Source organism: Squalius cephalus, assembly GCF_949319135.1.
Source record: "Squalius cephalus genome assembly, chromosome: 7".
Classification (NCBI taxonomy): Eukaryota; Metazoa; Chordata; class Actinopteri; order Cypriniformes; family Leuciscidae; genus Squalius; species Squalius cephalus.
In genome coordinates, this window is record NC_137128.1 from 6,029,296 (window position 1) to 6,056,092 (window position 26,797).

The following is a 26,797-nucleotide window of genomic DNA, read 5'->3' on the forward strand; positions in this document are numbered from 1 at the left end:
TTGATAATTATAATCTGGCAAACAATTTGCCTCTAATTGCTACACTACTACACTATAACACTACACTACACTACATTACACTACATTACACTACACTACACTACACTACACCAAATTACACTACACTACACTACACTACACTACACCACATTACACTACACCACATTACACTACATTACACTACATTACACCACATTACACTACACTACACCACACTACACTACACTACACTACACTACACCACATTACACCACACTACATTACACTACACCACATTACACCACACTACACTACACTACACCACATTACACTACACTACACTACACTACACTACACTACATTACACTACATTACACTACACTACACTACATTACACTACATTACACTACACTACACTACACACTACACTACACTACATTACACTACATTACACTACACTACACTACATTACACTACATTACACTACACTACACCACATTACACTACACTACACTACACTACACTACATTACACTACATTACACTACACTACACTACATTACACTACATTACACTACACTACACTACACACTACACTACACTACATTACACTACATTACACTACACTACACTACATTACACTACATTACACTACACCACATTACACCACACTACATTACACTACACTACACTACACTACACTACACTACACTACACCACATTACACTACACTACACTACACCACACTACACTACACTACACTACACCACATTACACCACACTACATTACACTACACTACACTACACTACACTACATTACACTACACTACACCACATTACACCACACTACATTACACTACACTACACTACACTACACTACATTACACTACACTACACCACATTACACCACACTACATTACACTACACTACACCACATTACACTACACCACACTACATTACACTACACTACACCACATTACACCACACTACATTACACTATACTACACTACACTACACTACACTACAAGTTAAAGAAAAACCTTTATCATATTCAATATCTGTAGAGAACAGGCCTCAAAACATAAGAATATCTGTGAGTGATCAGCCCTGTTAAATACCCTTATATGGGCAATGTATCCCCCAGGATACAGGCATTCAATGCCTGATAATCAAAGTTGTGAGAAGATTATTTAAAAAATATCCACAAGAACATGTAAAACTATCCTTAAAAAACTATTTTCTAAAACAAAATCACTCTAAAATATCATAATCGTGAAAAATATAAAAACACTTCCCTCATAGCCAGTGTCTTTGTCCACGTATGCTGCCATTTTGGATTTTGATACAAATATTTGGAATGTTGGCATAAAGTCACATGACCTGATTACATGACCCATCACCCCATCAGTGTTTCTCATCAACTGCAACCACATAATGCCCCTCCCCCCATGGCCCTTCCCCCCACAGCCTGTTAAATGACTGTATCCCCCAAGATACAGAAACTCTTTAAGGGTTAATGTTGACAAAGGAGCGTACACGTTAGAATTTCTGCATCAAAAATTGACATATGCCCAAATGACCACGTCTCATAGCTGATTCATCTTCATTCATTTATAGGGCATTGAACGCAGGTCACATGGTTGTCAGAGGATTCCCTTTCCACTGCTTTGCCTCATGCATAGCTTTACGTCAAACACACAGATAATGTACATTACAAACTAATGTCTTTACGCAGCCTCTTCAAATGAGACTTTATATCTGAATGTGCACTTAGAATGACACTGTTTAATTTCCTTCTGGATAAATAAGGTATCTCATAGATAGAGCATAATTACATAATTTTTAGAAGTCGTTAAACCCATGTAAAGAAGCTGCACAAGTGGCACAACGGGATAAGGAGGGTGGATGATTAGCGAGGGATACCCGGTTCGTCTACCCGTCACAACATATTGTGTGAACATATTACTGACAATTTAACCATTTAATTAATGGGCTATATTTTACTGATAACTTACACTATGTTAAAATAAAAGTTACTGGAATAATTTGAGGAATGTTTCATTTGGATAGAACGTGTTGTCTTTCTTAACGCTGTAATGCACCGTGTGAAGTGTAAAATAGATTCCTGAGCAATCGATGCCAACTAATTCAGCACCTTCACTTGGGACAGCGCCTTTGTTAAGTTGAACTTAAGCGGCAGCGATTTAAGAAGCTTCCAAGAGACACTTCGGGGAACACACTTAAAAACATAAACTACTTTGGTAAGATATATCTTTCGAGTCTTCTTAGCAGGCTAAGAGTGACCGTTATCGGGAAACCGGGCCCTGGCCTTTAAAAACGCGCGTTTTCTCCCGCGGCATTCGGCAATTCGTCTCGTAGAGTCTCGCAGAATTCTGCAAGTGCTTTCGGGGGGCGCTACTTACAAATTCCCTCAATGTGTTTCGCTTCACAGAATATCCACCAGGTGGCGCATAAAAAACAACTTTACGTTAGATTTTTTCTTTTACTTCATTACGTCACGATTGTGAGAAAACATCCACAATAAAATATAAATTATAAATAGTAATAGACACAAATATTTACAGTAGGCTACTGTATTATACAGACATTTGAAAATATTTGTAAATGCAAAAGGTTCATTAAGACAAGAAGGGGTATTGGACAACGTTTACGAATTTTTATATGCTTTGTCATTGCTGTGGTTTCCAGGAGATGAGTGCATGCAGAATATTTAACATTGCTTTTATTAAAACAGCAAAGTGACGTTCTTGCCAGTAGCGCATAACTTTTTTGTACAACTATTAAGATGATTGTGCATGCAATGCGCATTTATATAAGTGCAACAGAGAATTTAGTGTGAGCATAATACACGTGACTCTGCCTGTAAAAACCCAGCAGTATTTTTTATATATATACACAAAATCATCCTAACATAATGCAATTAAATAATGCGACTTACCCAGATTCTTAATTCGTGAAAATATTTCTTGTGTGATTGTTCTTGTGCAGATATTTCTTGTGAGGTAATGTTGCAGCTCAACGCGTAGCATTTATATTTTGGGCGCATCTGATTTGCCATTACATTATTAATAAATATTTTAATTGAACTGTCTTAATGCATTAAGCATAAAGATTTTTCCACGTTAGTCTCAGAATGTCCGGGGTTGGTTTGAGGTCTTGCCGACAGTTTGTAAATCTTCTAAATATTCATATTCACAAATTCCATACAAAGGGTGATCAACAGTTATGACTTCTAAAATAAAATAAAAATGACCAGATAAGAGGTATCTGATTGACAGTTTGACAGATGTTGTTTTAAAAAAATAATTACAACATTATGGGGAAGTGGTATTAAATATTCGGTAACACATAGCCTAATACAATTATTTTAAGTATGCATTTTGTTCAGTTTTGCTTTTACAAAATGTTCCCTGTTTTTTATATAATTAATTTAATCTGAGATGTGCGTTATATCGCTTTTTGATCATTATTTGTGTTGTCGAATTTTGACACAGTTTCATTACTTGTTCATAATAATTTGATTCATAATTATGTCGTTTTTTTCTAAAAGTAAAAGTAAAAAAACTAAAAGTTTTTCTAAAAGCAATATTCTAAAGAGATACAAAGACAGTGTACGTGTACCCACCAGGGCTGCGTTTCCCAAAAGCATCGTAAGCCTAAGTTGATCGTAAAAACGATCGTACGACTGATCTTAATATTACGGTCTGTTTCCCAAAAGCATCGTAGCTTAAGTAGCACTTGAAAATCTTCGTAGATCTACGAGTGCTCTGGAGTAATCGTACATCCTCAAGTTCATCGTAAGAAGACAGATTTATGAGGACACCTGCAGGACAACCGGCAGATTACACCTTTAACTTTATTCAAATGTATGTGATTATAATATAAGGTTTTGATTGTACTTTATTGTACACTTTATTACTCTTTTTTGTTGTTGGTTAAATTAATGTATAAATTAAATAATTAAAAAGGTCAGAAAACAAAACAAAAAAATTGAAATAATGTAATTTAATAATTTTAATCAAAATGAAATGAATGAACAAAAAATAAATAAAACAAATCCTTTAAATCTGTTAAAAATTACATCTTTTTTTTTACGGTTTTTTTTTCAGCAATTTTGTCAGTGCCTCCACCTGTAGGTGCTTTATATAGACTTGTCTTGATTGCTAATCCATAACAGATGACAATTATTAGGTTAAACGTTCAGAATACGATTCCATATAAGGTTATGTTTCAGCACTTCACGAATGGACAGCGACTCTTAAGTAGCACGTAGAGCGCGTTCTCGCGCGTTCATGTTAAGTTCATTTTTGGGAAACGCTCGTGGAATTGCTGCGAGCGTTCGTAATCTTGCACGTAGAAAGCGCTCTTAAGAGCTAAGATACATCGTTATCGGGAAACCCGGCCCAGATTTCGCCATGAGTCATTTTGTACCCACCACTTTTAACTTCCGTTGACCGTTTTCAGTGGTTATGAGGAGCAATATGAGAGAAAATTTTTGTAATCATTGTCTGACACAACAAAAAAATATATAATATTCATTTTATTTTAATTTTCGTGTTCGCATTTATGAGGGAAAAAACAACGTGTCAGTTTACGGTTATGGACGTGAGCGCTCTAAAAGCGGCAATAAAAGTCTGCTTTAAAACTTTCACAGAGACCTTAAACAGAACAGCTGCCTTTCTTTAAATCGAATTTCGTTTTGTATTAATTATGTCTTAATTTTAATCAATGTTTCGTGAACCAATTGCCTGGATTTAAGAAGTAAATATAGCAGACAATCACGACACCGGCGCCGGCGATATCTCATAAATGAACCGAAACTCAGCGTGTAATGCACATTCACATTTACAGTGTATTTAGACACATTTAGACGCATTCATAATCATTACTTTTACCGGTTCTTTGTGGCAAGCTTTATGCGTGCGGTCGTGCGCTTGAGTGCGGCTATATTATAGTAAATGCTCATTACTTAAAACAAAGCATAAGCCTCTTCCTGGCATGCAATGGAATCTACAATGTCAGTTGGTTATATCAACATATGTCAAATTAAGTTACGCGATATCAACAAATTAAGCTATAGGCTAAACATTAATTTGAAATAACTTAAAGCGTATGTATAGTATATTTGCTTAAATAGCATTTAAACAAAGGAACTGCAAGGGATTAAAACCCCGCCCACACGCTGGTGAAAACTGGAAAAACCGGTTTTCTTTTGATTCCCTGAGAGGAGATCGATTAGCATTGGGGGTTGAATCGGCAGACCTGGGGGGTGGGTGGTTGTAATTTCTTGACTCTGTGCAATTGGTAGCAGCTAAAACAAGCAGCTAAAACAAAGACTGTGCAATTAATTACATTTTGGAAATAACTTTCTTCATGTCGTTTTATTTATACACTGTAAAACATTTTTTTTTTTTTTTTTGAATTTGTAAATATTAAATATGTTTTACAAACAATTGGTTTACAAACTCTTGGAGGTTTGTGGTTACCATCATTCAGAAGAGTGGTGCTTGTGTTTAGACTTGTGTTTTACGTGATTAAATCAGGAAGATTACATTGGTTTCTGTCCACACGGAGACGCATTTAAGACGATTTAATCAGGAAATGGAGGCACCGGCGCGATATAACTTGCATTGCTCGTGAACTGAGCTCGTCTCATAAATGAACCGAAACTCAGAAATGTATCTAGAAAGCTTGAAATGTCCACTTTTAAACAAAACAATTCAAAACGAAAAGAAACAGACAACTCTCTTTTGTAAGTGTGCATTTCTCTCTATAGGCACGTTCACAATATCTGCGAAGATGACGAGTCAGCATTGTCAACATCTTTGACTGACACATAAAACACTAGTTGATTAGTAAACAATTAAAATGTCTCCTTGCTATATTTGACACATGATTACTTTTGCCAGTTCTTTGTGGCAAGCTTTATGCATCCGTTAACTATCGAATATCGTGACTCATATTTTGTACCAGACCATTTATGGTTCATATTGTTCAACAAAGTTCTTGATAAAAAAAGAAAAGAAAAAAAAGAAGCTACTGTGCCTAATATTATTGTTGTATAGCGCGCAAGGTTTATGCGCATGCTTTAAGTCTTCTCCGTTTTTAGTGTATGTCTGTGGCAGAATTGCAGTGCCTGGTCTGGTATGTATACTAGGCTACATCGTTTTGAGTCGGTTTCAGTGGTTTAGTGTGTACGCAGATATTTCTTGAGACGACGCCATGTTTTTATGTTTTTATGCACTTTTACTCTTTTAGTTTTGTTGCAATTTCACCAAAAGCTTATAATTAGGAAATACACACAACACGCTAAACTTGTATTCTCTATATGTTAAAAATGTTGTAAAAAATACGTATTATTCTTATATAATAAGAATAACAATATGATACATTTATATTGCACTCGAAATGATTTAGATATGGAAAGAGGAATTCTTCTCAACTACCACCAATAAAGTTTTAAAATTCTTCTTTAGAAAATATTATATTTTGATGATTCTGCAAGTTCAGCAGACAGTGAGGTTCGGGTTTGTTCCGATCAGAGCTCGTGAGTGGAGAGCGCATTTCTGAATATTCCGCTCCGCTCGTTCATTCCGCTCAGGGTCCACGGCCTCGCTCAACACAGATGTCCTGTTGCCTGGTTCGAAAATATGTGGAATACGGGCTGCGTTCGACTAAAAGTTTTTTTTTTTTTGTAGTCGACTAGTATACTAGGCTAGTTGTTCATTTAAGTAATTCGTGGACAAATCGCCCCTTTATATTAATTTAATTAGCCTACTTATGGATCATGAGCGTTTACGTAATATAGCCGCACTCAAGCGCACGACCGCACGCATAAAGCTTGCCACAAAGAACCGGTAAAAGTAATGATTATGAATGCGTCTAAATGTGTCTAAATACACTGTAAATGTGAATGTGCATTACACGCTGAGTTTCGGTTCATTTATGAGATATCGCCCGGCGCCTCCAATGTCGTGATTGTCTGCTATATTTACTTCTTAAATCCAGGCAATTGGTTCACGAAACATTGATTAAAATTAAGATATAATTAATACAAAACGAAATTCAATTTAAAGAAAGGCAGCTGTTCTGTTTGAGGTCTCTGTGAAAGTTTTAAAGCAGACTTTTATTGCCGCTTTTAGAGCGCTCACGTCCATAACCGTAAACTGACACGTTGTTTTTTCCCTCATAAATGCGAACACGAAAATTAAAATAAAATGAATATTATATATTTTTTTGTTGTGTCAGACAATGATTACAAAATTTTTCTCTCATATTGCTCCTCATAACCACTGAAAACGGTCAACGGAAGTTAAAAGTGGTGGGTACAAAATGACTCATGACGAAATCTGGTGGGTACACGTACAATGTCTTTGTATCTCTTTAGAATATTGCTTTTAGAAAAAACTTTGTTTTTTTTACTTTTAGAAAAAAATGACATAATTATGAATCAAATTATTATGAACAAATAATGAAACTGTGTCAAAATTCGACAACACAAAGAATGATCAAAAAGCGATATAACGCACATCTCAGGTTAAATTAATTAAGCTCCTCATAACCACTGAAAACGGTAAAAAAAAAAAATCGAACCAAAAGTCAAATTAATATGGACTGAAGTTAAAAGTGGTGGGTACAAAATGACTCATGACGAAATCTGGTGGGTGCGTACCCACCGTCCCCACCGAAATCGACGCCTATAAGGGAAACATGATAGTATAAAAAGTACTGTGTGTAATGCAGAAAAGCGCATTACAACCATGTTAAAACTATTTAAAACGTTAAGATGCAAAAATGAACTAAATGTAAAATTAGATAATGATATTGCGCAAATGATCTCGGTCTCTTTAAAGGTCTTCGCAAATTATTGTGTTATAAGACTCAGTTATCATAGCCTACATCACGTCTCTTCTACTGTAAGTACACAGGAAAAAAAAAATAAGACAAATGATGCGCGTTTGAGTCGGATTTTTATGAAGAATATGTGACTGTTTATGTAACTGGCAAAAGAAAACATTGTATTCGTCATACTTCGTCAACTCAGTATGGCCACATGAAACACGACTGCCATCTACAGGTTTTAGTATTTCCTGCGTCCAACACCTAATCCCCCTTCTGCACGATCCCGCAGAATTTCGGAAGTGCTTGTGGCATTCTTTTCTCTGAGACGCGCATTTTTAAAGGCCACATCTGTATATGCTCCCCCTAGGATCAATCTGCCAAAAATATAATGTATCTTATCATTGTTACGCTGATGATATCCAGTTGTATGTGCCCATGAAATGCAATGATGACTCCAACATTACTACTATGTTTGAGTGTTTGAATGAGATAAGAGCATGGTTGGCTGATAATTTTCTGCAACTCAATGAGTCAAAATCGGAAGTTTTGATTTTTGGTCCACCTAAGTTAGCTAAACAGCTTACTTTACATCTTGACCCCTTAGCCATTAATGTTAACACCCAAGCAAGGAACCTTGGTGTAATTTTTGACTCAGAGCTGAAATTTGACAAACAAGTCAATGCTGTGGTTAAAAGTAGCTTTTATCAATTGCGGAGTATCGCCAAATTAAAGAGCATTTTATCGTTTAAGGACATGGAAACTGTCATTCATGCTTTTATCTCATCCAGATTGGATTACTGCAACTCGTTATACTTAGGATTGTCTAGAAAATTGCTATCAAGGTTGCAGCTGGTGCAAAATGCAGCAGCCAGACTTTTGACAGGCACACGGAAATGGTCTAGGATTTCTCCGGTACTGGCCTCTTTGCACTGGCTTCCGGTTGAATTTAGAGTCCAATATAAAGTTCTGTCCATGGTTTTTAAAGGTCTGCATGGTCTGGCTCCGGAGTATGTAGCACGTCTGATACAGAGACAGCATCACTATTCTGCTCGACCCCTTAGATCATCCCAGAGTTTGATCCTACATGTTCCCAAATCACGATTAAAAACCAAAGGTGATCGTGCATTTTCTGTGGCAGCCCCGCGTCTTTGGAATACTCTTCCTCTGCATATCAGATCCTGTGATTCATTAGAATGTTTTAAATCTATGCTAAAAACACACCTCTACGCTGTGGCTTATAATTGCCCCTAGGTTCAGGGCACTGCTCGGGGTTGTATATTAATCCAGTGTTTTGTGTGAGTACTGTTTGTTGAGTGTTTGAGTAATTTTTAGATATGTACAGCACTTTGGCCAACTTGTGTTGTTTTTAAATGTGCTTAACAAATAAAAGTTGATTGATTGATTGATTGATTGAGAGTGAACCCTTGGTATTTCTAGCTGATATGATCCTAGTGATCTGAGTGATCTGTTGGGTTTATATTCAGTGAGCATATCTGCAATGTATTGAGGTCCTACCTAGGCCATTGAATGATTTATATACCAGTAATAATACTTTAAAATCAATCCTAAATTTAACTGGGAGCCAGTGTAAAGACCTGAGGACTGGTGTGATATGTTCATATTTTCTGGTTCTGCTCAGAATCCTGGCGGCAGCGTTCTGTATGAGCTGCAACTGTCTTATGCTCTTTTTGGGAAGGCCAGTGAGGAGTCCATTACAATAATCCACCCTGCTGGTGATGAAAGCATGAACAAGTTTCTCTAAGTCTTGTCTGGAGACAAAGCATCTAATTCTTGCAATATTTTTCAGATGATAGTATGCTGATTTAGTTATTGCTTTGACATGACTACTGAAACTAAGGTCTGACTCTAGTGACACACCGAGATTCCTGACTTGATGTTTAGTTGTTTGACCCCTAGAGTGAAGGTATGCGTTCACCTTGAGAACTTCATCTTTGTTTCCAAACGCAATGACTTCAGTTTTGTCTTTGTTTAACTGAAGAAAGTTTTGGCACATCCAACTGTTGACTTCATCAATGCATTGGCACAGGGAGTCAATGGGGCTGTAGTCGTTAGGAGATAGGGCTAAGTAAATCTGTGTGTCGTCTGCATAGCTGTGGTAAGCAATTTGGTTCTTTCTCATTATTTGGCTCATTGGGAGCATATACAGGTTGAACAACAGTGGTGCAAGAATTGAGCCTTGAGGTACTCCGCATGTCATGGATGTCCACTCAGACTTATGATCTCCTATACTCACATAATAACCTCTCCCATCTAAGTATGACCTGAACCATTTTAGGACTATCCCAGAAAGCCCCACCCAGTTTTCCAGCCTGTCAAGAAGTATGTTATGATCGACAGTGTCAAATGCAGCACTGAGGTCGAGTAGTACCAGCACTGATAATTTGCCTGAATCAGTATTTAAGCGAATATCGTTTATTATCTTTATGAGCGCTGTCTCTGTGCTGTGGTGCGGTCGGAAACCAGATTGAAAAATGTCAAAGTATCCATTCGAGCTTAAGAATTTGTTCAGTTGATTGAAGACAACTTTTTCAATGATCTTGCCTATGAAAGGAAGATTTGAGATCGGCCTATAGTTGCTTAATATGGTCTTATCCAGATTGCTCTTTTTCAGGAGGGGCTTGACAACTGCAGTTTTCAGGGAGTTTGGAAAACTCCCAGAGCGAAGTGAGGCATTTACCACTTCTAGGAGATCTGCTTCTAAACTGTTTAACACACTTTTGAAAAATGATGTGGGAAGTGTGTCAAGAGCGCATGTTGATGTTTTAAGGTGCTGTACAGTTTCTTCCAAAATTTTGCCATCAATTTCTTTGAAATCAGACATAGTAACTACTTTCTCAGGTGGTTTGATCTGTCTGACCTCAGTGCAACTCAAGGATGTGCTGATCACCTTTCTGATATTATTGATTTTCTCAGAGAAGAAAGAAGCAAACTCACTACACTTGTTCTCTGAGAGCATTTCACTGGGAATCTGGCTTGGGGGGTTTGTCAGTCTCTCTACAGTAGCAAAAAGAGTGCGTGTGTTGTTTAAATTACTGTTTATAATATTTGAGAAGAAAGTCTGTCTAGCTTTGCCTAGTTCCATATTGAAAGCATGAAGGCCGTCTTTGTAGATGTTATAATGGACTACAAGTTTTGTCATCCGCCACATGCGCTCTGCTTTTCTGCATTGTCTTTTCATATTTTGCACTGCTGTTGAGTTTCTCCAAGGTGCTTTTTGTCTGCCACTCTTCTTCCTGACTTTAACAGGAGCAATATCATCAATTATACCTTTAACTTTTGATAGATAGATAGATAGATAGATAGATAGACAATTTATTATAAAAGCATACATCTAGCTTACACATTTACCCAAATTATCATACGCCTTTTTAACCGAAGTTAATTTGGGTGGGTTTCTCCATCCCCAACGTCCCTGACGAGAGCGTTGCTCTCCTTGGCTGTGAACCGCTCCTGGCAAATCCGCCGTTATAATAGGAATCCGCTTTAGAACAAGCGTGCCTGCTCTTAGGGAATGTGAGATGACGCTCTGATTGGTTTATTTCACGTTACGCCCAAACCACACCTATGAATAATGAAGCTACTTCAGACCAACCCATTTTAGATTTGCGCCTGGCGCAAGAGTCATTTATCCCGCCGGGAAAATACTGTAGCAACAGCGCCAAGACCCGCCCACAAAGTTACTTGCGTTTTGCGCTTTGACACTTGTGTTTCAGATCGTTAAAATAGGGCCCTATATGTCAAAAAAGAAGCCATATCTAAACAGGATCTAGAAGCGCAGGTGTTTTCTCTGGGCCAAGGCTCATTAAAAATGGACTGTGGCAAAGTGGAAAACTGTTCTGTCGTCAGACGAATCAAAATTTGAAGTTCTTTTTGGAAAACTGGGACGCCATGTCATCCGGACTAAAGAGGACAAGGACAACCCAAGTTGTTATCAGCGCTCAGTTCAGAAGCCTGCATCTCTGATGGTATGGGGTTGCATGAGTGCGTGTGGCATGGGCAGCTTACACATCTGGAAAGGCACCATCAATGCTGAAAGGTATATCCAAGTTCTAGAACAACATATGCTCCCATTCAGTTGTCGTCTCTTTCAGGGAAGACCTTGCATTTTCCAACATGACAATGCCAGACCATATACTGCATCAATTACAATATCATGGCTGCGTAGAAGGATCCGGGTACTGAAATGGCCAGCCTGCAGTCCAGATCTTTCAGCCATAGAAAACATTTGGTGCATCATAAAGAGGAAGATGCAACAAAGAAGACCTAAGACAGTTGAGCAACTAGAAGCCTGTATTAGACAAGAATGGGACAACATTCCTATTCCTAAATTTAAAAAAAATTTTTTTTTTATTAATATGCAACAAAAACAAAACATACATAACAGCAGGTGACAGATACAATAAAAACAAAACATACATAACAAGCAACATGGTTTGTGTGAGTGTGTGCGTGCATGTGTGCGTGTGTGCAAGTGTAACTGGGTGTGTGAGTGAAAGTAAGTTTACCGATGTACAACAGACGTAATGAAAATGAATAAACACCTAAAAAACATATTTATGACACTAATATTGATGAATATAATATTAGTAAAAATAATAACTTGACGATGAGGAAGAAATGATAAAATAGTAGCAATAATAACAGCAATTGGACTTTTCATCAGGAATGAGGGGGAGGCCGGATGACAAGGAAGAGGAATAATGATAATAATAATAATAATTATAATAATAATAAATAAAATAAAAATAGTAACAATAAGAATAGAAAGGTTATTACTAATATGGTATAAAAAAAAGGGGGGGGGGGGGGCTGCCTCTGATCCCTCCTTGGCCAAGGCATAAACCAGACCCCCGCCCACGCCACACTACAATGGTCCACCAAGAAGAGGAGCTGCGCAAGAAATTCAAGGAGAAAGGATGACGGCAGACAGCGGAGAGGCACAATCCCAAGGACCCAGGCTCCACACTTGCCCAGCACTAATGCCAACTGCATAGGAGGACTGGGATGCCACGGCCAACTTGGGTGCAGAGGCAGTGCATACATATATACATATACACACATATATACATACACATACATACACACACACACACACACACACACACACACATATACTCACATACAGACCTATACTCACACACATACATTCACATACACACACATACCTTTACATACATACATACCTCTACAGTACACACATACATACATACATATATACGTACATGTATACACATGCATGCATATATATATGCATACATATACACTCACCTAAAGGATTATTAGGAACACCATACTAATACTGTGTTTGACCCCTTTTCGCCTTCAGAACTGCCTTAATTCTACGTGGCATTGATTCAACAAGGTGCTGAAAGCATTCTTTAGAAATGTTGGCCCATATTGATAGGAAAACATCTTGCATTTGATCGAGATTTGTGGGATGCACATCCAGGGCACGAAGCTCCCGTTCCACCACATCCCAAAGATGCTCTATTGGGTTGAGATCTGGTGATCTGGACACTGACATTTTAGTACAGTGAACTCATTGTCATGTTCAAGAAACCAATTTGAAATGATTTGAGCTTTGTGACATGGTGCATTATCCTGCTGGAAGTAGCCATCAGAGGATGGGTACATGGTGGTCATAAAGGGATGGACATGGTCAGAAACAATGCTCAGGTAGGCCGTGGCATTTAAACGATGCCCAATTGGCACTAAGGGGCCTAAAGTGTGCCAAGAAAACATCCCCCACACCATTACACCACCACCACCAGCCTGCACAGTGGTAACAAGGCATGATGGATCCATGTTCTCATTCTGTTTACGCCAAATTCTGACTCTACCATCTGAATGTCTCAACAGAAATCGAGACTCATCAGACCAGGCAACATTTTTCCAGTCTTCAACTGTCCAATTTTGGTGAGCTTGTGCAAATTGTAGCCTCTTTTTCCTATTTGTAGTGGAGATGAGTGGTACCCGGTGGGGTCTTCTGCTGTTGTAGCCCATCCGCCTCAAGGTTGTGCGTGTTGTGGCTTCACAAATGCTTTGCTGCATACCTCGGTTGTAACGAGTGGTTATTTCAGTCAAAGTTGCTCTTCTATCAGCTTGAATCAGTCGGCCCATTCTCCTCTGACCTCTAGCATCAACAAGGCATTTTCGCCCACAGGACTGCCGCATACTGGATGTTTTTCCCTTTTCACACCATTCTTTGTAAACCCTAGAAATGGTTGTGCGTGAAAATCCCAGTAACTGAGCAGATTGTGAAATACTCAGACCGGCCCGTCTGGCACCAACAACCATGCCACGCTCAAAATTGCTTAAATCACCTTTCTTTCCCATCCTGACATTCAGTTTGGAGTTCAGGAGATTGTCTTGACCAGCACCACACCCCTAAATGCATTGAAGCAACTGCCATGTGATTGGTTGATTAGATAATTGCATTAATGAGAAATTGAACAGGTGTTCCTAATAATCCTTTAGGTGAGTGTACATACACACACACATATACATATACACACATACACACACACATACATACACCTACATATACATGTACATGTATATACATGCACAAATATATGCATGCATATATACATGTATACACATATATACACACACACATACATACATACACATATACATACATATACATATACACACGCACACACATATACATATACATACATATACACATACATACACACATACATACATGCACACTTAAACTTTTAGAAGTAATTAACTAGTGTTGTTGCCTCCTCCTCCTTATGTATGCTGTTCCTTGATTTCCAGTTCATGAGAATAGTTTTCTTGGCAATAGTTAAAGCTACTAGGAGTAATTGACTACTTCTATTGTTTAAAGGTGCCATGTGTCAAAAAAAATAAATTCATACTCCACATTCCATACCTCCAGAAAGTGAGTTGGTCTACTCTAGAGTATGAATATATGACATCTTCAAGCTACTCCCCTTCACCTTTACCAGTGAATATGTTCATATTCGTTTTGTTCATATTACATTTTTATTGTTAGTTTGAATTACATTAATTTGACAGACAGCATTCGCTGATGTTGACCAAGCTAGCGCCAACGTAACTCAGAGCTTCCAACTCTCACGCATTCACCGTGAGACACACGCTTGACACTTTTCACACGCTCTCACACCACACATCAATTTTCTTCACGCACAGAAAAATCTCGAAGCAAAGAGGACACGGATACCGACAGACTAGACAGAGCAGGTTAGTTATGATATAAAAAAAAATCTCAGCTCTCAGATTCTGTCAATTTTATTACACATTTCAAATAAATACTGTTTTGGCGCTTGTAAATGTTACACGACAGATCCCTAGCGCACGTGAACCGATCATCTCTACTAATAGTAAAAAAAACACGAACACTGTTGAAAGATACAGTACAACTTACCAAAAAGTATTCCTCATACATAATATCGACCAATCAGTGTTTTTTATCAGCGTAAAGAGGTCAATAATACAGCTGGAGAACAATTATGTCAGATTTACCTCAGGAAAGCCATTTAATAAACATAATAGGTCACGTAGTTGGCAAGAAAAAAAGAGCTATAGAGATTGTGCTATGTGTACTATTACAATACTATATTTATGTACGTTATATATACGTTTATCGAACAGCCTTCGATACATTTCTATGTTATAACTTCCTGAAAAAACTACACAAACATATAAAACAAACTTCTAACGAAATACTAACAGCATCTTACTTACCAATCCAAAAGAAATGTTGCAAGTTCGGAGTCGAACTTCATGTCTTTCATGTCCATTAGTTGTCTCCAGCGATGGAAAGCAGTGCCAATGTTTACTCTGGTTCTGTTCCTTTGTTTATCAGATTTTATTTGAATGTAGTAGTGGGCAGTAGGCTACTTTCCACACGATTGACATCAGGTTCAAGTACGCCCACAAGCCGAAACTGGTATTACGACACCTGTCGGGCCATGGCTAGTAATGCTAATGCTAATTCAGGTTGATATCTCTGCAGCACTATAACTTATCACCCTTATTTCTTCTCATTCTTTTGATGCGTGTAGCTCATTTTTTGGATATTTGTACCTAAATTTTTACACATGGCACCTTTAAGTTAATTATGGATATGTCACCTAATACTGTATACAGAGGGAAGGAGACACTGGGGTGTGACATCCCATAAGGTTGGATAGTGAGTCAGTAACGTTTTCCCAAAATCTTTTAACTGAAGTGCAATCCCAAATGGCGTGAACATAGGTGTCTGGGGTATTTAGTGTACAATGTGAACAGATTTCAGAAGTGAATCCCATTTTAAATAATTTTTGTCTAGTTAGGTGAAATCTATGAAGAACTTTATATTGCATAAGTTGCAGGTTGGCATTTTTCGTCATAAAGTAGATATTTTTACAGATTTGTGTCCAGAAAGTGGCATTGGGAGTAATGGTTAGGTCTGATTCCCATTTAGCAGTTGGTAGGCTTAATGTGTTATCTGATTTTAATATAATACTGTATATTTCGGAGAATTTTTTTTTTTTTTTTTGAAGAGGATAAATTAACTAACTCTGAAATTGAGGGCGGAAGGTCTAGGTTAATGGCCTGAGTGTCAATTCTTGATTGAATAGATTATTTGATTTGTAAGTATTCCAAAAAGCAATTACTCCCAATGCCATATTTCTGGACCAAGTGGGGAAATGGCGCTATGTTATTATTATGAAAGAGAAGTTGAAGTTGTGTGATACCTTTTTCTGCCCATGTGCGTAAGTTGAGTGGCTTCTTGTTAACTATGAAATCTGGGTTGTTCCAGATTGGGGTGTATTTAGATGGTGCAAGAGGTGTATTTGTGATTTGATGGAATTTCCACCAGGCTGTCAGAGCTGTTGCTATTGTTAGTGTTTTAAAACAATGGTGTTTTTTGATCGCCTGACTATAAAAAGGTAATTCTGAAATGATGATGTCCTTACAAATTGTTTGTTCAACATCTAGCCAAGTGTTATCTGATGGGATAGGGTGAATCCATTTGTATATATTTTGGAGCTGATTGGCCAGAAAGTAGTGGTAGAAATGTGGTGCTTCCAGTCCTCCTACTGTTTTTTTGTTTTTGTTTCTGTAGTGTAGTCAATTTAATTATTGGGGTTTTATTTTTCCAGTAGAATTTGGTAGTGATTGAATGTAGTGATTTAAACCAAGAGGGTGGGTTGTAAAGGTATCATTGTAAATAAATAGTTTAATTTAGGGAGTATAGTCATTTTAATTATTGATATTCTGCCCATAATGGATAGTGGTAAGTTCATCCAGCGTTGAAGATCATCATTTATTGTTTTAAGTAGTGGGGTATAGTTGAGTCCAAACAGCTCTGACAGCCTGGGGGAAATGTTAATACCTAAATATGTGATGTAATTGGTGCACAGTGGGATAGGTAGTGTATGGGATGTCACATCCAAGCTGTTTGAATGTTATGGAAGGATAACAGACTTATTCCAGTTGATTGAATATTCAGAAATATTTGAGAATGATCCTATTCCTAAACTTGAGCAACTTGTCTCCTCAGTACCCAGACGTTTGCAGACTGTTATAAACAGAAGAGGGGATGCCACACAGTGGTAAACATGGCCTTGTCCCATCTTTTTTGAGATGTGTTGATGCCATGAAATTTAAAATCAACTTATTTTTCCCTTAAAATTATACATTTTCTCAGTTTAAACATTTGATATGTCATCTATGTTGTATTCTGAATACAATATTGAAATATGAAACTTCCACATCATTGCATTCTGTTTTTATTCACAATTTGTACAGTGTCCCAACTTTTTCTGATTTGGGGTTGTAGAACAATCAAATGTATTGCTAAACTATTATATAACTGACCAATGACCAGTTGGCAATCTAACTTAAATTCGAGGTCGTGATCAAATGGAGTCAGATATAAAATGGAGTCAGATAAAAGCTTAAATGGAATTAAATTACTTTGCCACGCGGAAAGACAGTAACACGCAGAAACTTTCACCCGTTCTGGCGGAAACCCCCATTTGGACCGATAAACGGGCTTACACAGTTTTAAATAACTGTAATCTTGAAAGTGATGTTGATGTCTAACATATTAAAGATTTCTGTGCCTTTTGTTTGCCTCCATATTCAATTGTCAGTTTTTGCAACTAGCCTAACTTTCAATGCATTTGTACAAAGAACAAAATAAAATTCAAGTTTAAGGATTTATATTGTTCAGGTTTAACTGATTAATCAGCTGAATGCTTTCATTCCTGTTATAGACTCTCTAAATGCAGTGTGACAGAAGAAGGTTATAAAGCTCTGGCTTCAGCTCTGAGATCAAACCCTTCACACCTGATAGAGCTGGATCTCACAGGAAATGATCCTGGACAATCAGGAGTGAAGAAGCTCAATGATTTACTGCAGGATCCAGACTGTCAACTGAAGACACTGAGGTGAGACAGGATCAAATAATTAACTAAATTAGTTATATGGAGGCTAAATATTCATAACTGCTATATTATTTTAGCTATACAATTAGCTTGACAATTTGTTGCATCAAAATGATCAAGATCAGATCAGATGCTGCAGGTTCTGTCATGATGATGATAAACGTCAACACAGTTTAGATGTGATACGAGCTAAAGGTCAAATAGACATTATGGGTCAGTATATGGGCTGCTATTCTGGAGTATACCTTGATAATAGAAATGCACAATTTTATTTTTGTGCACACTTCTCATCAAAATTATAGATAACCTTTTCGTGAAATAGTTTTCTGAACACAATAGTTTTCCATCAAGCCCAGATTCACTGCATCTCTCTACAGCAGGTCTATGAGTCTCCAGATGTTCACAAACATGCAGTTTCACAAGCCAGTTTTCTCTGTGCTGACGTTTCTCTCTTCTCCTGCTTAACCCTCTGGAGTCTGAGCTGTTTTCTGGGCCCTGGAGGTGTTCTGACATGCTCTGACATTTGTGCTTTTTTCAGTTATTTATAAACATGTTAATGGCAAAGGTGTAAATTCACTCTATATAGCACAAACAGGGCTACCAAAATATCTGATCAACATGCATGTATATGTTTGAAATTTTGGAAATATTAATAATTATGACTCATGGTCATAATTCATAAGTCGCATGTACATTTATTTTATCAATTATAGAGATTAACTGGTTCTGTAACTGATCTAATCGTTATTCGTCCAGCGAATAAAGGTGAGATTATCACAGTTAAGAAGGGTTATCTCTTTACAAACTCCAAGAAAGTTTGATCTCCTGGCCACGGACATCAAACCTTCTGAGTTTATTAATTAAAACTACTGAATGTAGTCTAATATCGAGCTTGTAGCTTAAGATCTTTTGTTTCATTGACTTTAGAATGGTGGGTTTTCAAACACGGAGACAGTGAAAAGTATTTATGAATTTTAATAAATGCATAACTAGAGATTATATGAGCTACGAATATAAACGTACGTAAAAATACAAAACAATAAAACAAACACACATTTAACCAAACAAGAAAATACGTGATAAGGATAACATGAAATGAAAGAAAGAAAGAAAGGAAGAAAGAAAGAAAAGCTAGTAATTATTACATACAGAAACCTAGATTCACGAGACAACCTGGAAAGCAGTTTATCAGATAAGGTTACCGTCACTTGCACGTTTGTTCTCTGTTCGGCGCGAGGCTGAGGCAGGACAAGAGGGTGGTGTCGATCCTGTTTCTGTTGCGTCTTCAGGTGCCGCGAAGTTTAAAGGCTCACTGGATGTAACATTACCGAGAAAGTTCGTCTTCCGTGCGGAAGAGGCCAGAAATCTTGGTTTCTAAGGCAGCAGGCTTTTACATGGCGCGGGGGTTTGTGTCCCAGAGGCCACGGCGAGGCCTGTTCAGCTGGTTGCCATGGAGCTGCGCTACACGTGGATGAGGTCCGGGATAAGAGCGACCAGAGAAGAGAGGAAGTGGAATCAGCGGGGTCGAAGAAAGAAGAGTAAGAGCAAGAGTAAGAGCAAGAGTAAGAGCAAGAGTAAGAGCAAGAGAGAAGGGAAGCATGATATTTTGAAGGGGCCAAAACTCACGCCCTCTCACGGACGTGGGCCAACCGTCTTTAACAACGGATCGGGCACACCTCCTGACGTTTCGAGATCTATACCCCCCTTCCTCTTAGAAATTGGAACGATAGATTCGTTCGTAACATTAATATCACTGGTATTAATAAAACAATGCATCCTCTGATATGTTGCGTTAAACATTCGAGACCGTTGGGATATCTGGAACAAGACGATACCATGAATGGCACTGCTATGACATAATTACACACAGATACACGATTATAGTCACATCACATTGATTACAAACCAATAAAGTTATATAGGCATAAAATTTGGGACAAGGGATCATGCACACATCAAGAAAATACATTTTAAACATTGTACCAAATGATTTTGATCACGCGTGGTAGGATCCATGTGTGTTTCTGTGTGTGTGTGCGTGTGTGTGTGACCAGGACTGAGAGTTCATGCTGCCGCTGAACTTTTGCTCTCTTGCCTATGTGTGTGTGTGTTTGGTTTGATGAGATCATTAGCCAGCACATCTGGCCGGACAAAGTCTTGTTGTTTTCTGACGTATAAATCAGTGTCTAAGAATATCCCTAGGGGATCTGCGTAATCTCAGACATCGTGGCGCCTTGCGCTCGTGGCTTCCCGTGTAAACTCATAAAAGAGGTGTCTATAGACAGCCATCAATGAGTTACTTGAGCTGATAGATGCCATCTGTTGTTTGTAGACAGTTCAAGAAGGACAGAGTCCGTTTGTTGGTACTTTCAGTAATTTAAATATATATAGAGAGAGAGCTGGTAATCTGACCATCTTCTTTGCGTTACATTCCCCCCTTGAGGAGTTGACGGGCGTGTATGTGCTTAGTCGACTCATCACGGTAGCGATGGTCAGATGGCAGGTGGATCCTGACGATCAAATAGCAGGTGGTTGCTAGGCTGATGACTCAGCTCCAGTGAGGTTGAGGGGGTCGATGGTGTGGGACCCCCCCCCTTTCAGGGTTCGTAGGGAACCGCCAGACACGGCTTTGTGAGCTGGGCTGTGGATGCTCACGTCTCGTTGAGTCTGGTGCAGAATGAAAGCCAAGACGAGTGTCGGGGCGTGGTCGCTGACCGTGGAGATGCCCATCACCATGTTAGACTTCCTGAGTGTGAGTCTTGCCTTGGTGATCAGGAGTCGGGGGTGTTCTCTCTTAATGCGATGCCGGATGCCGGGCCTGGTGATGTCCGATTGTGGCTGCTTTCTCGCGAACCACCACAGCATCCTGTTAGAGGAAAAAGGGAGAGAGAGAGAAAGGGAGGAAAAATTTCAGCAACGGATGTCCTTGGTTGGCTAGGACAGTCTTGTTGCTTCGCTGAGGTTGGTATGCCACGTGCTTCGATGTGCCATGCGTGGCTTTCGTGCTGCGGTGTTCAGCACATGGGCACCCTTGGCATCGGAAAGGTCTGTTCATCAGAGGTCCGCATGACCTTTCTTTGTACACAGCGGAGGTGTCATAAGCGGCTCTGAGGCGTGCAGTGTAGTTGGTAAAGTTTGTTCGTGCTGTGTAATCACTGCAATCGTGATGGTGGTATGTATGTGGCGCAGACATCAGTCTGGTTACTCACTGCAGGTCAGAGATGACCTCGAAGCAGTAGGTGTCAGTGTTCGTTTTCTGTGTCGGTGTCAGACGTGGCTGCACTGTCTTCATCTGTTGTGTAAGAAGACTCGGGCTCATCAGGGTTCTGGAGAGAGTGGCAACAGGTTTGACGGTCAGGGCTTGGAGTTCTGGACGGCGGATGATGCTGGTTCCAGAATCTTCCTGAGCGCTCGGTCCGACGCGTTGGAGGAGCACCGTCACAGTCGTGCTGCCACCTGCTGTCTGGCTCTGAGCAGTGTTCAGAGACGGAGTAGATTGTGTGTGTTTTTACAGTCTTTTCATCTATAGCCCTTTGCTTGGTGTAAGCCTTGTGGACTAAGTCTCTGAGTTTTCGAGTGGACATTGTTCGTGGGCAGACAAGCACGTCAAGATGTCCACTCACGCTGCTATGTAGATTCCGCAGAAATAACGTTCTAAAGTTCACATCTTCTTCCATACCTGGGGTGTCGGTTGCTCCGAAAAACGTTTGTCGGAGTCGGCCATAATAGGAGTTTGGGTGTTCAAGTCGGGTCTGTTTCACGTCGAGGGCCGTGATAAACCCTTGGTCAGATTCTGGGTCAGAGAATTCATGGATCAAAGCTTGTCGCAGTTGCTTGTAATCTGCCTTGACAGGGTTTGGTTGGCGATCCAGGAACTTACGCACATCTCTATTTGCAGTTATTCGTAGCAGATACAATGCGTCCCAAGCGGTCACGTTGGCGACAGTTTGCAAGTGAAAATCAATGTCTTGTAAGTAAGCAAAAATGTCATGGTTTCCTGCAGGAGCTGGGTTGAACGTAGGAATGTTGCGGGCTAGCTTGTCAAGGCTTTTGGGAGGAGAGCTGTTGCTGGGGGCCCAATCCGTCTGGAGAGGATTCTAACCCTTTACAGCTCCGCCCCCTTCAGCTTTTGGTGTTTGGCTGACCGGGAGAAACTCTGTGATGTGTGTTTCTCCGTTCCAGACACTCTGCAATCTGTAAGCATGTTTTAGTTCTGCATGAACAGTGTCAAGTTCATCTTGCAGCTCGTGTCTCTGCTGAGTGAGCTGATGGATTTTAGTCTCTGCTCTCTCAAGGAGAGCTTCAGCCCGTTGGAGCCGTTCGTTGAGTTCCTTCCGGGTGAGTTCCTCCGACTGTTGTCTTTGGTCTGTGTGCCGATGAAGATCGTCTAGGGCAGGGGTTTTCAAATTGGGTGAATGTGAGCCTCCCGTTAGAGTAGGTAAGGACAGCCGAGCCCCCCCTTCCCCAAAATCCCGTCCGCCTGCCCTAACCCACACACGCCTCTGCAGTAAATGCCATCTTTTGTGTGTTCCAGGCAATGATGAGTTTCAATAACAACTGATAAAATGTAAATATTATTTTAATTCCACAACTTTCTTAAAAGTGCATTCATAAACGATTCTTTGCAACAGCAAATAATTTCCAACTTAATGCAGGCCTAATTGAGGCTACTTTTAAAATCACTGAACATCAGTAGGCCTAACCACAAGTCAACAAAACATGCTTAACATGTGCAATCGGCGCCAAAGCTACCGCCGACGACACCTGATGGCTGAAATTGGCACGGTGTGTCTGGGCTTTAAGTGCACATTTGAAGGAGATGCACATCATCTCGAACAAAATCAGCAGTGGTGGAAAGAGTACTGAAAAACATACTCAAGTAAAAGTACCATTACATTCCAAAAAATGTAGTGTGAGTAGAGTAAAAAGTACTTGTCCAAAAAACTACTTGAGTAGAGTAAAAAAGTAGCTTATTTAAAAGTACTCATGAGTAGTGAGTACTGAGCTGCGAATTCTACCCCCTTATAATAAACACTGCACTACAATTTATAAATAAAAAAAATAGCACTTACTGTAATTCACATTATATTTTGTTCTTTGTCAGAAAGATTGAAGAATATCTATCATCCATCTTTTTAAAATGCATCAGATCAGTACACTCATCACCATTTAAATCATATTACAGTATTTGAAAAAAAAAAAAAAAAAAAAAACATTTAAAATTAGGTGAAAGGCCACTGAGCCTGAGCATGCTATTGTTGCACATAAAATATCAATATTCATAACTGTGCAAAGAATTCAAAAACCTTTAGAAACTCATATGATATCAGCATCACACACCATGAGATGGGTTAAATAGAGAGATTAAAAAATACCCATTGTTCACACATATTGTTCTAAGGGTGGCATCATCCCTTACATTTTACACGGCTACATTTACTCACATTGTAATGCTGAAGCACTTGCCAAATGAAGACGGATTGTATGAAATGGATAAATAAAAAAACGAGCTGTATATAGTTTATTAACGAGCTGTAGTCACGCACTGACAGAAATGCAGTTCAAGTTAACGCCATGGTTCATAAGGTGCACTGATACTGAATCTGGCTGCATGACGAGCGCGAGACGTGGCAGTGCACAGATCGTGACGCGCGTCTCTCTATAATGAGATTGTGAAGTAAATGGGAACGGGAATTCACTGCATTATGAACTCATCACGCAATACTACGTGGGAACGGATTGCGAAAGCGTGGGCACGGTTTATGAATTTGTGGGTACAGATTGCAAAAACTCAAGGCGCGGTTAACAAGTATGAGAGCGCGGATTCGAAACTCGTCGGTACGGTTTATTAATCCGAGGGAACAGTTTGAGAATTCGTGAGTACTGTTTATAAACTGAGCGGACGGATTGCAAAACCGTCGCCACGGATCGTTTTTTTACTCACACAGGTGACTTCCCGGGCTCCGTATCTCCCTTAATGCTGACTTCTGTTGACTTGGGACAAAGAAACGACGCATTTTAAAGCCAATACTCGCGTCGCACACACAATTACCGATATCAATAGAGCTGCATAGTTATTTTTTCTTTGCGTGTCGCGCCTCCCCTGTGGCTCTTTGGCGCCCCCCAGGGGAGGCGTGCCTCACCTATTGAAAACCGCTGGTCTAGGGCATTTTGAAGTCTTTCAACTTCCTGTTGCAGCGTCGTGTCCGTCTCGTCCTCTTCCTCGGTCAGGAAGAGTAGCTGGTCTAGACGGTTCTGTGTGTGTGCTCGGTCCTCCAGGGCCTCTGTGGCCTGGAGCTGTAGTGCGGCTACCTTCTGCTCCAGATCGAGGTTGGTTCTTTCACTGTCCCGGGCCCTGGCGACGAGTTTGAGTGCGAGGTTTCCGAAGATTTTGGACAGCTGCTCGTGGCTGTATGTCTGGGCTGGATCATGGGACTCGAACTGGCTCAGGTCTGTGTCCCGTTGCTCTTGGCTCGAGCGATGTGGGTCCTGGGGCAGCACGGTCTTTGTTACGTCCCTCAGCCATGCCTCAAGGTCGTCCCAGCGGACTGCAGGACAGAGTGAGCTCGACATCTCGGCTTACTGTTGGCGAGAGAAGCACAGCACACACAAAAAGAGACAAAATGCAAGTTTGTTTTAGGGTCAAATGAGCTATACTCATACGGGCTAGGCCGTTTATGAGAATTTCGGGCTAACTGATGCAGACAGTTAGCGGAGCCAATTTCGTGGGTATGGCTAAACCCACAATAGAGATTTTGACAGGCGGTAGCCTGGGAGTCGTCTGAAGACGCCCGCTTGGATTGTTTACTCTATTATACAGCTTTCCTGGGGTCTCTCTTAGGTTCTGTATGTAATGAAATGAGAGAAACAAATCACAACAGGATAGAGAAAGACAAAGTTAGAGGTAGGGAAGAAAAGGGGAAACACAACACAAGGAAGTGAATTGGTCTGCAATGAAACGTCACAAACAATAACACGGAGAGTGTTATATAGTAAAGTAAAAAAAAAAATTAAAGAGGCCTAAGCCTATTAACACTGCTAGAGTTATCGGGACAGGACCTTGAAAGAAGGTGTGTCTTAGAGAGAAAAAGGTGGGCCAAGCACTTAAAATACACCAGGAGGAATATCTAGTATTCTGTGGTTCATAATAAGTGGATGGGTTCTATCAAATTTTAGTTACCTGGGGTGAATAGAGGTCATCCAGGTGGAAACCAGTGATGACGTCTCAATCACCCCAGTGCACTGACTGAGTCCTGCCCATAGATACACAATAAGGGATTAAGAGGTTGGACTTAATGTGAATTAAGGCTTTCTGGTTTCATCAAATTGGGTAAATATGTATGCAGGAGTCAGAGGCAAAGGCTTTACTAAAATAGTGATACAACAAAAAAAACAAAAAAAATTATGATAACTGATGGTGATATATCAGAATAACCTACCCCACCCCCCTTTTTGGAGAAAAGAGGGAAGAGGAAAGAGAAGAGAAAGAGAAGAAGAAAAAAAAATTATCAATGAAATAAAATGTGAATAACAACACAGGCTTGAGACGCAGGCAGAGGGATAGGCCCCGGCAGTGGGTTTGTGCCACTAGGGTGAGGGCCGTATGTCTTCTCAGTGGTCTTCCCTGGCTGATTAGACACAATTTTGAATTAAAATTCAAACTAGTTTGAATTGAAATTCAACTAAGCATGCAAGGGGAGGTTCAAAATAATAAAAATAAGGAAGGAAAGAAAGAAAATTAGAATGATGACAGTGATGTATCAATACTAAAATTAATTAAACTGAAATTCAGAATGACTTCCTATAATCCTTACAATAACGCTGAAGTTATTAGTATTGATTATAAAAATAATCAAACGAAAAGGGTAGCAATGAGACACTTCAATTGCAGACTGGGGGTTAAACAGATATTGATAAGTCGACCCAAGATGGCCACACGGTGGCGTGCTTCTTCCTAGGTGGACCTATCAATGAACTGAGTGAATCAAATCTAAGTTTTTAATTCGAAAAGTTTTCTTTTTTTTTTCGAACTTAACTTAAAGTGTGACAGTCAAAAATAGCAAAGAGAATTGTCTAACTCCAAATAATATCAGCATAAGCTAAGCTTTGAATGCAGTTAAGTATTTGAGAGAGAAAATGAATGCAGAGAGAAAAAGAAATTGAAAGCAGGTATTATCTTAGAACGCCACCAGAGGGCGTAATTGTGCTCGCGCAGGCTGACGTCAGTGGGAGGTGACGCTCACGCAGGATGACGTCGGTGGGGCGCGTAATTTGAGAACTGCCACACACCTAGAGGCTGCCCTCTAGTGTCGGTGACGTGATTCAGCAGTTAAGACAGCAGATTTTTTATCTGTGGAATCCCGAGTTTTTTGATCTCCTGGCCACGGACATCAAACCTTCTGAGTTTATTAATTAAAACTACTGAATGTAGTCTAATATCGAGCTTGTAGCTTAAGATCTTTTGTTTCATTGACTTTAGAATGGTGGGTTTTCAAACACGGA

General features: G+C 39.5%; 1 protein-coding gene across 1 annotated transcript in view; it reads left to right on the forward strand.

Moving 5' to 3' along the window:
• Positions 1-26,797, forward strand: part of LOC307161264 (NACHT, LRR and PYD domains-containing protein 3-like) — a gene marked incomplete at its 5' end in the record, with an annotated part of 146,659 nt that overhangs the window by 50,335 nt on the left and 69,527 nt on the right. Inside the window, one exon of the mRNA XM_079875887.1 lies at positions 18,125-18,298. Coding sequence (XP_079732013.1) covers positions 18,125-18,298 — 174 coding nt within the window. The remainder of the gene's footprint in view (positions 1-18,124; positions 18,299-26,797) is intronic.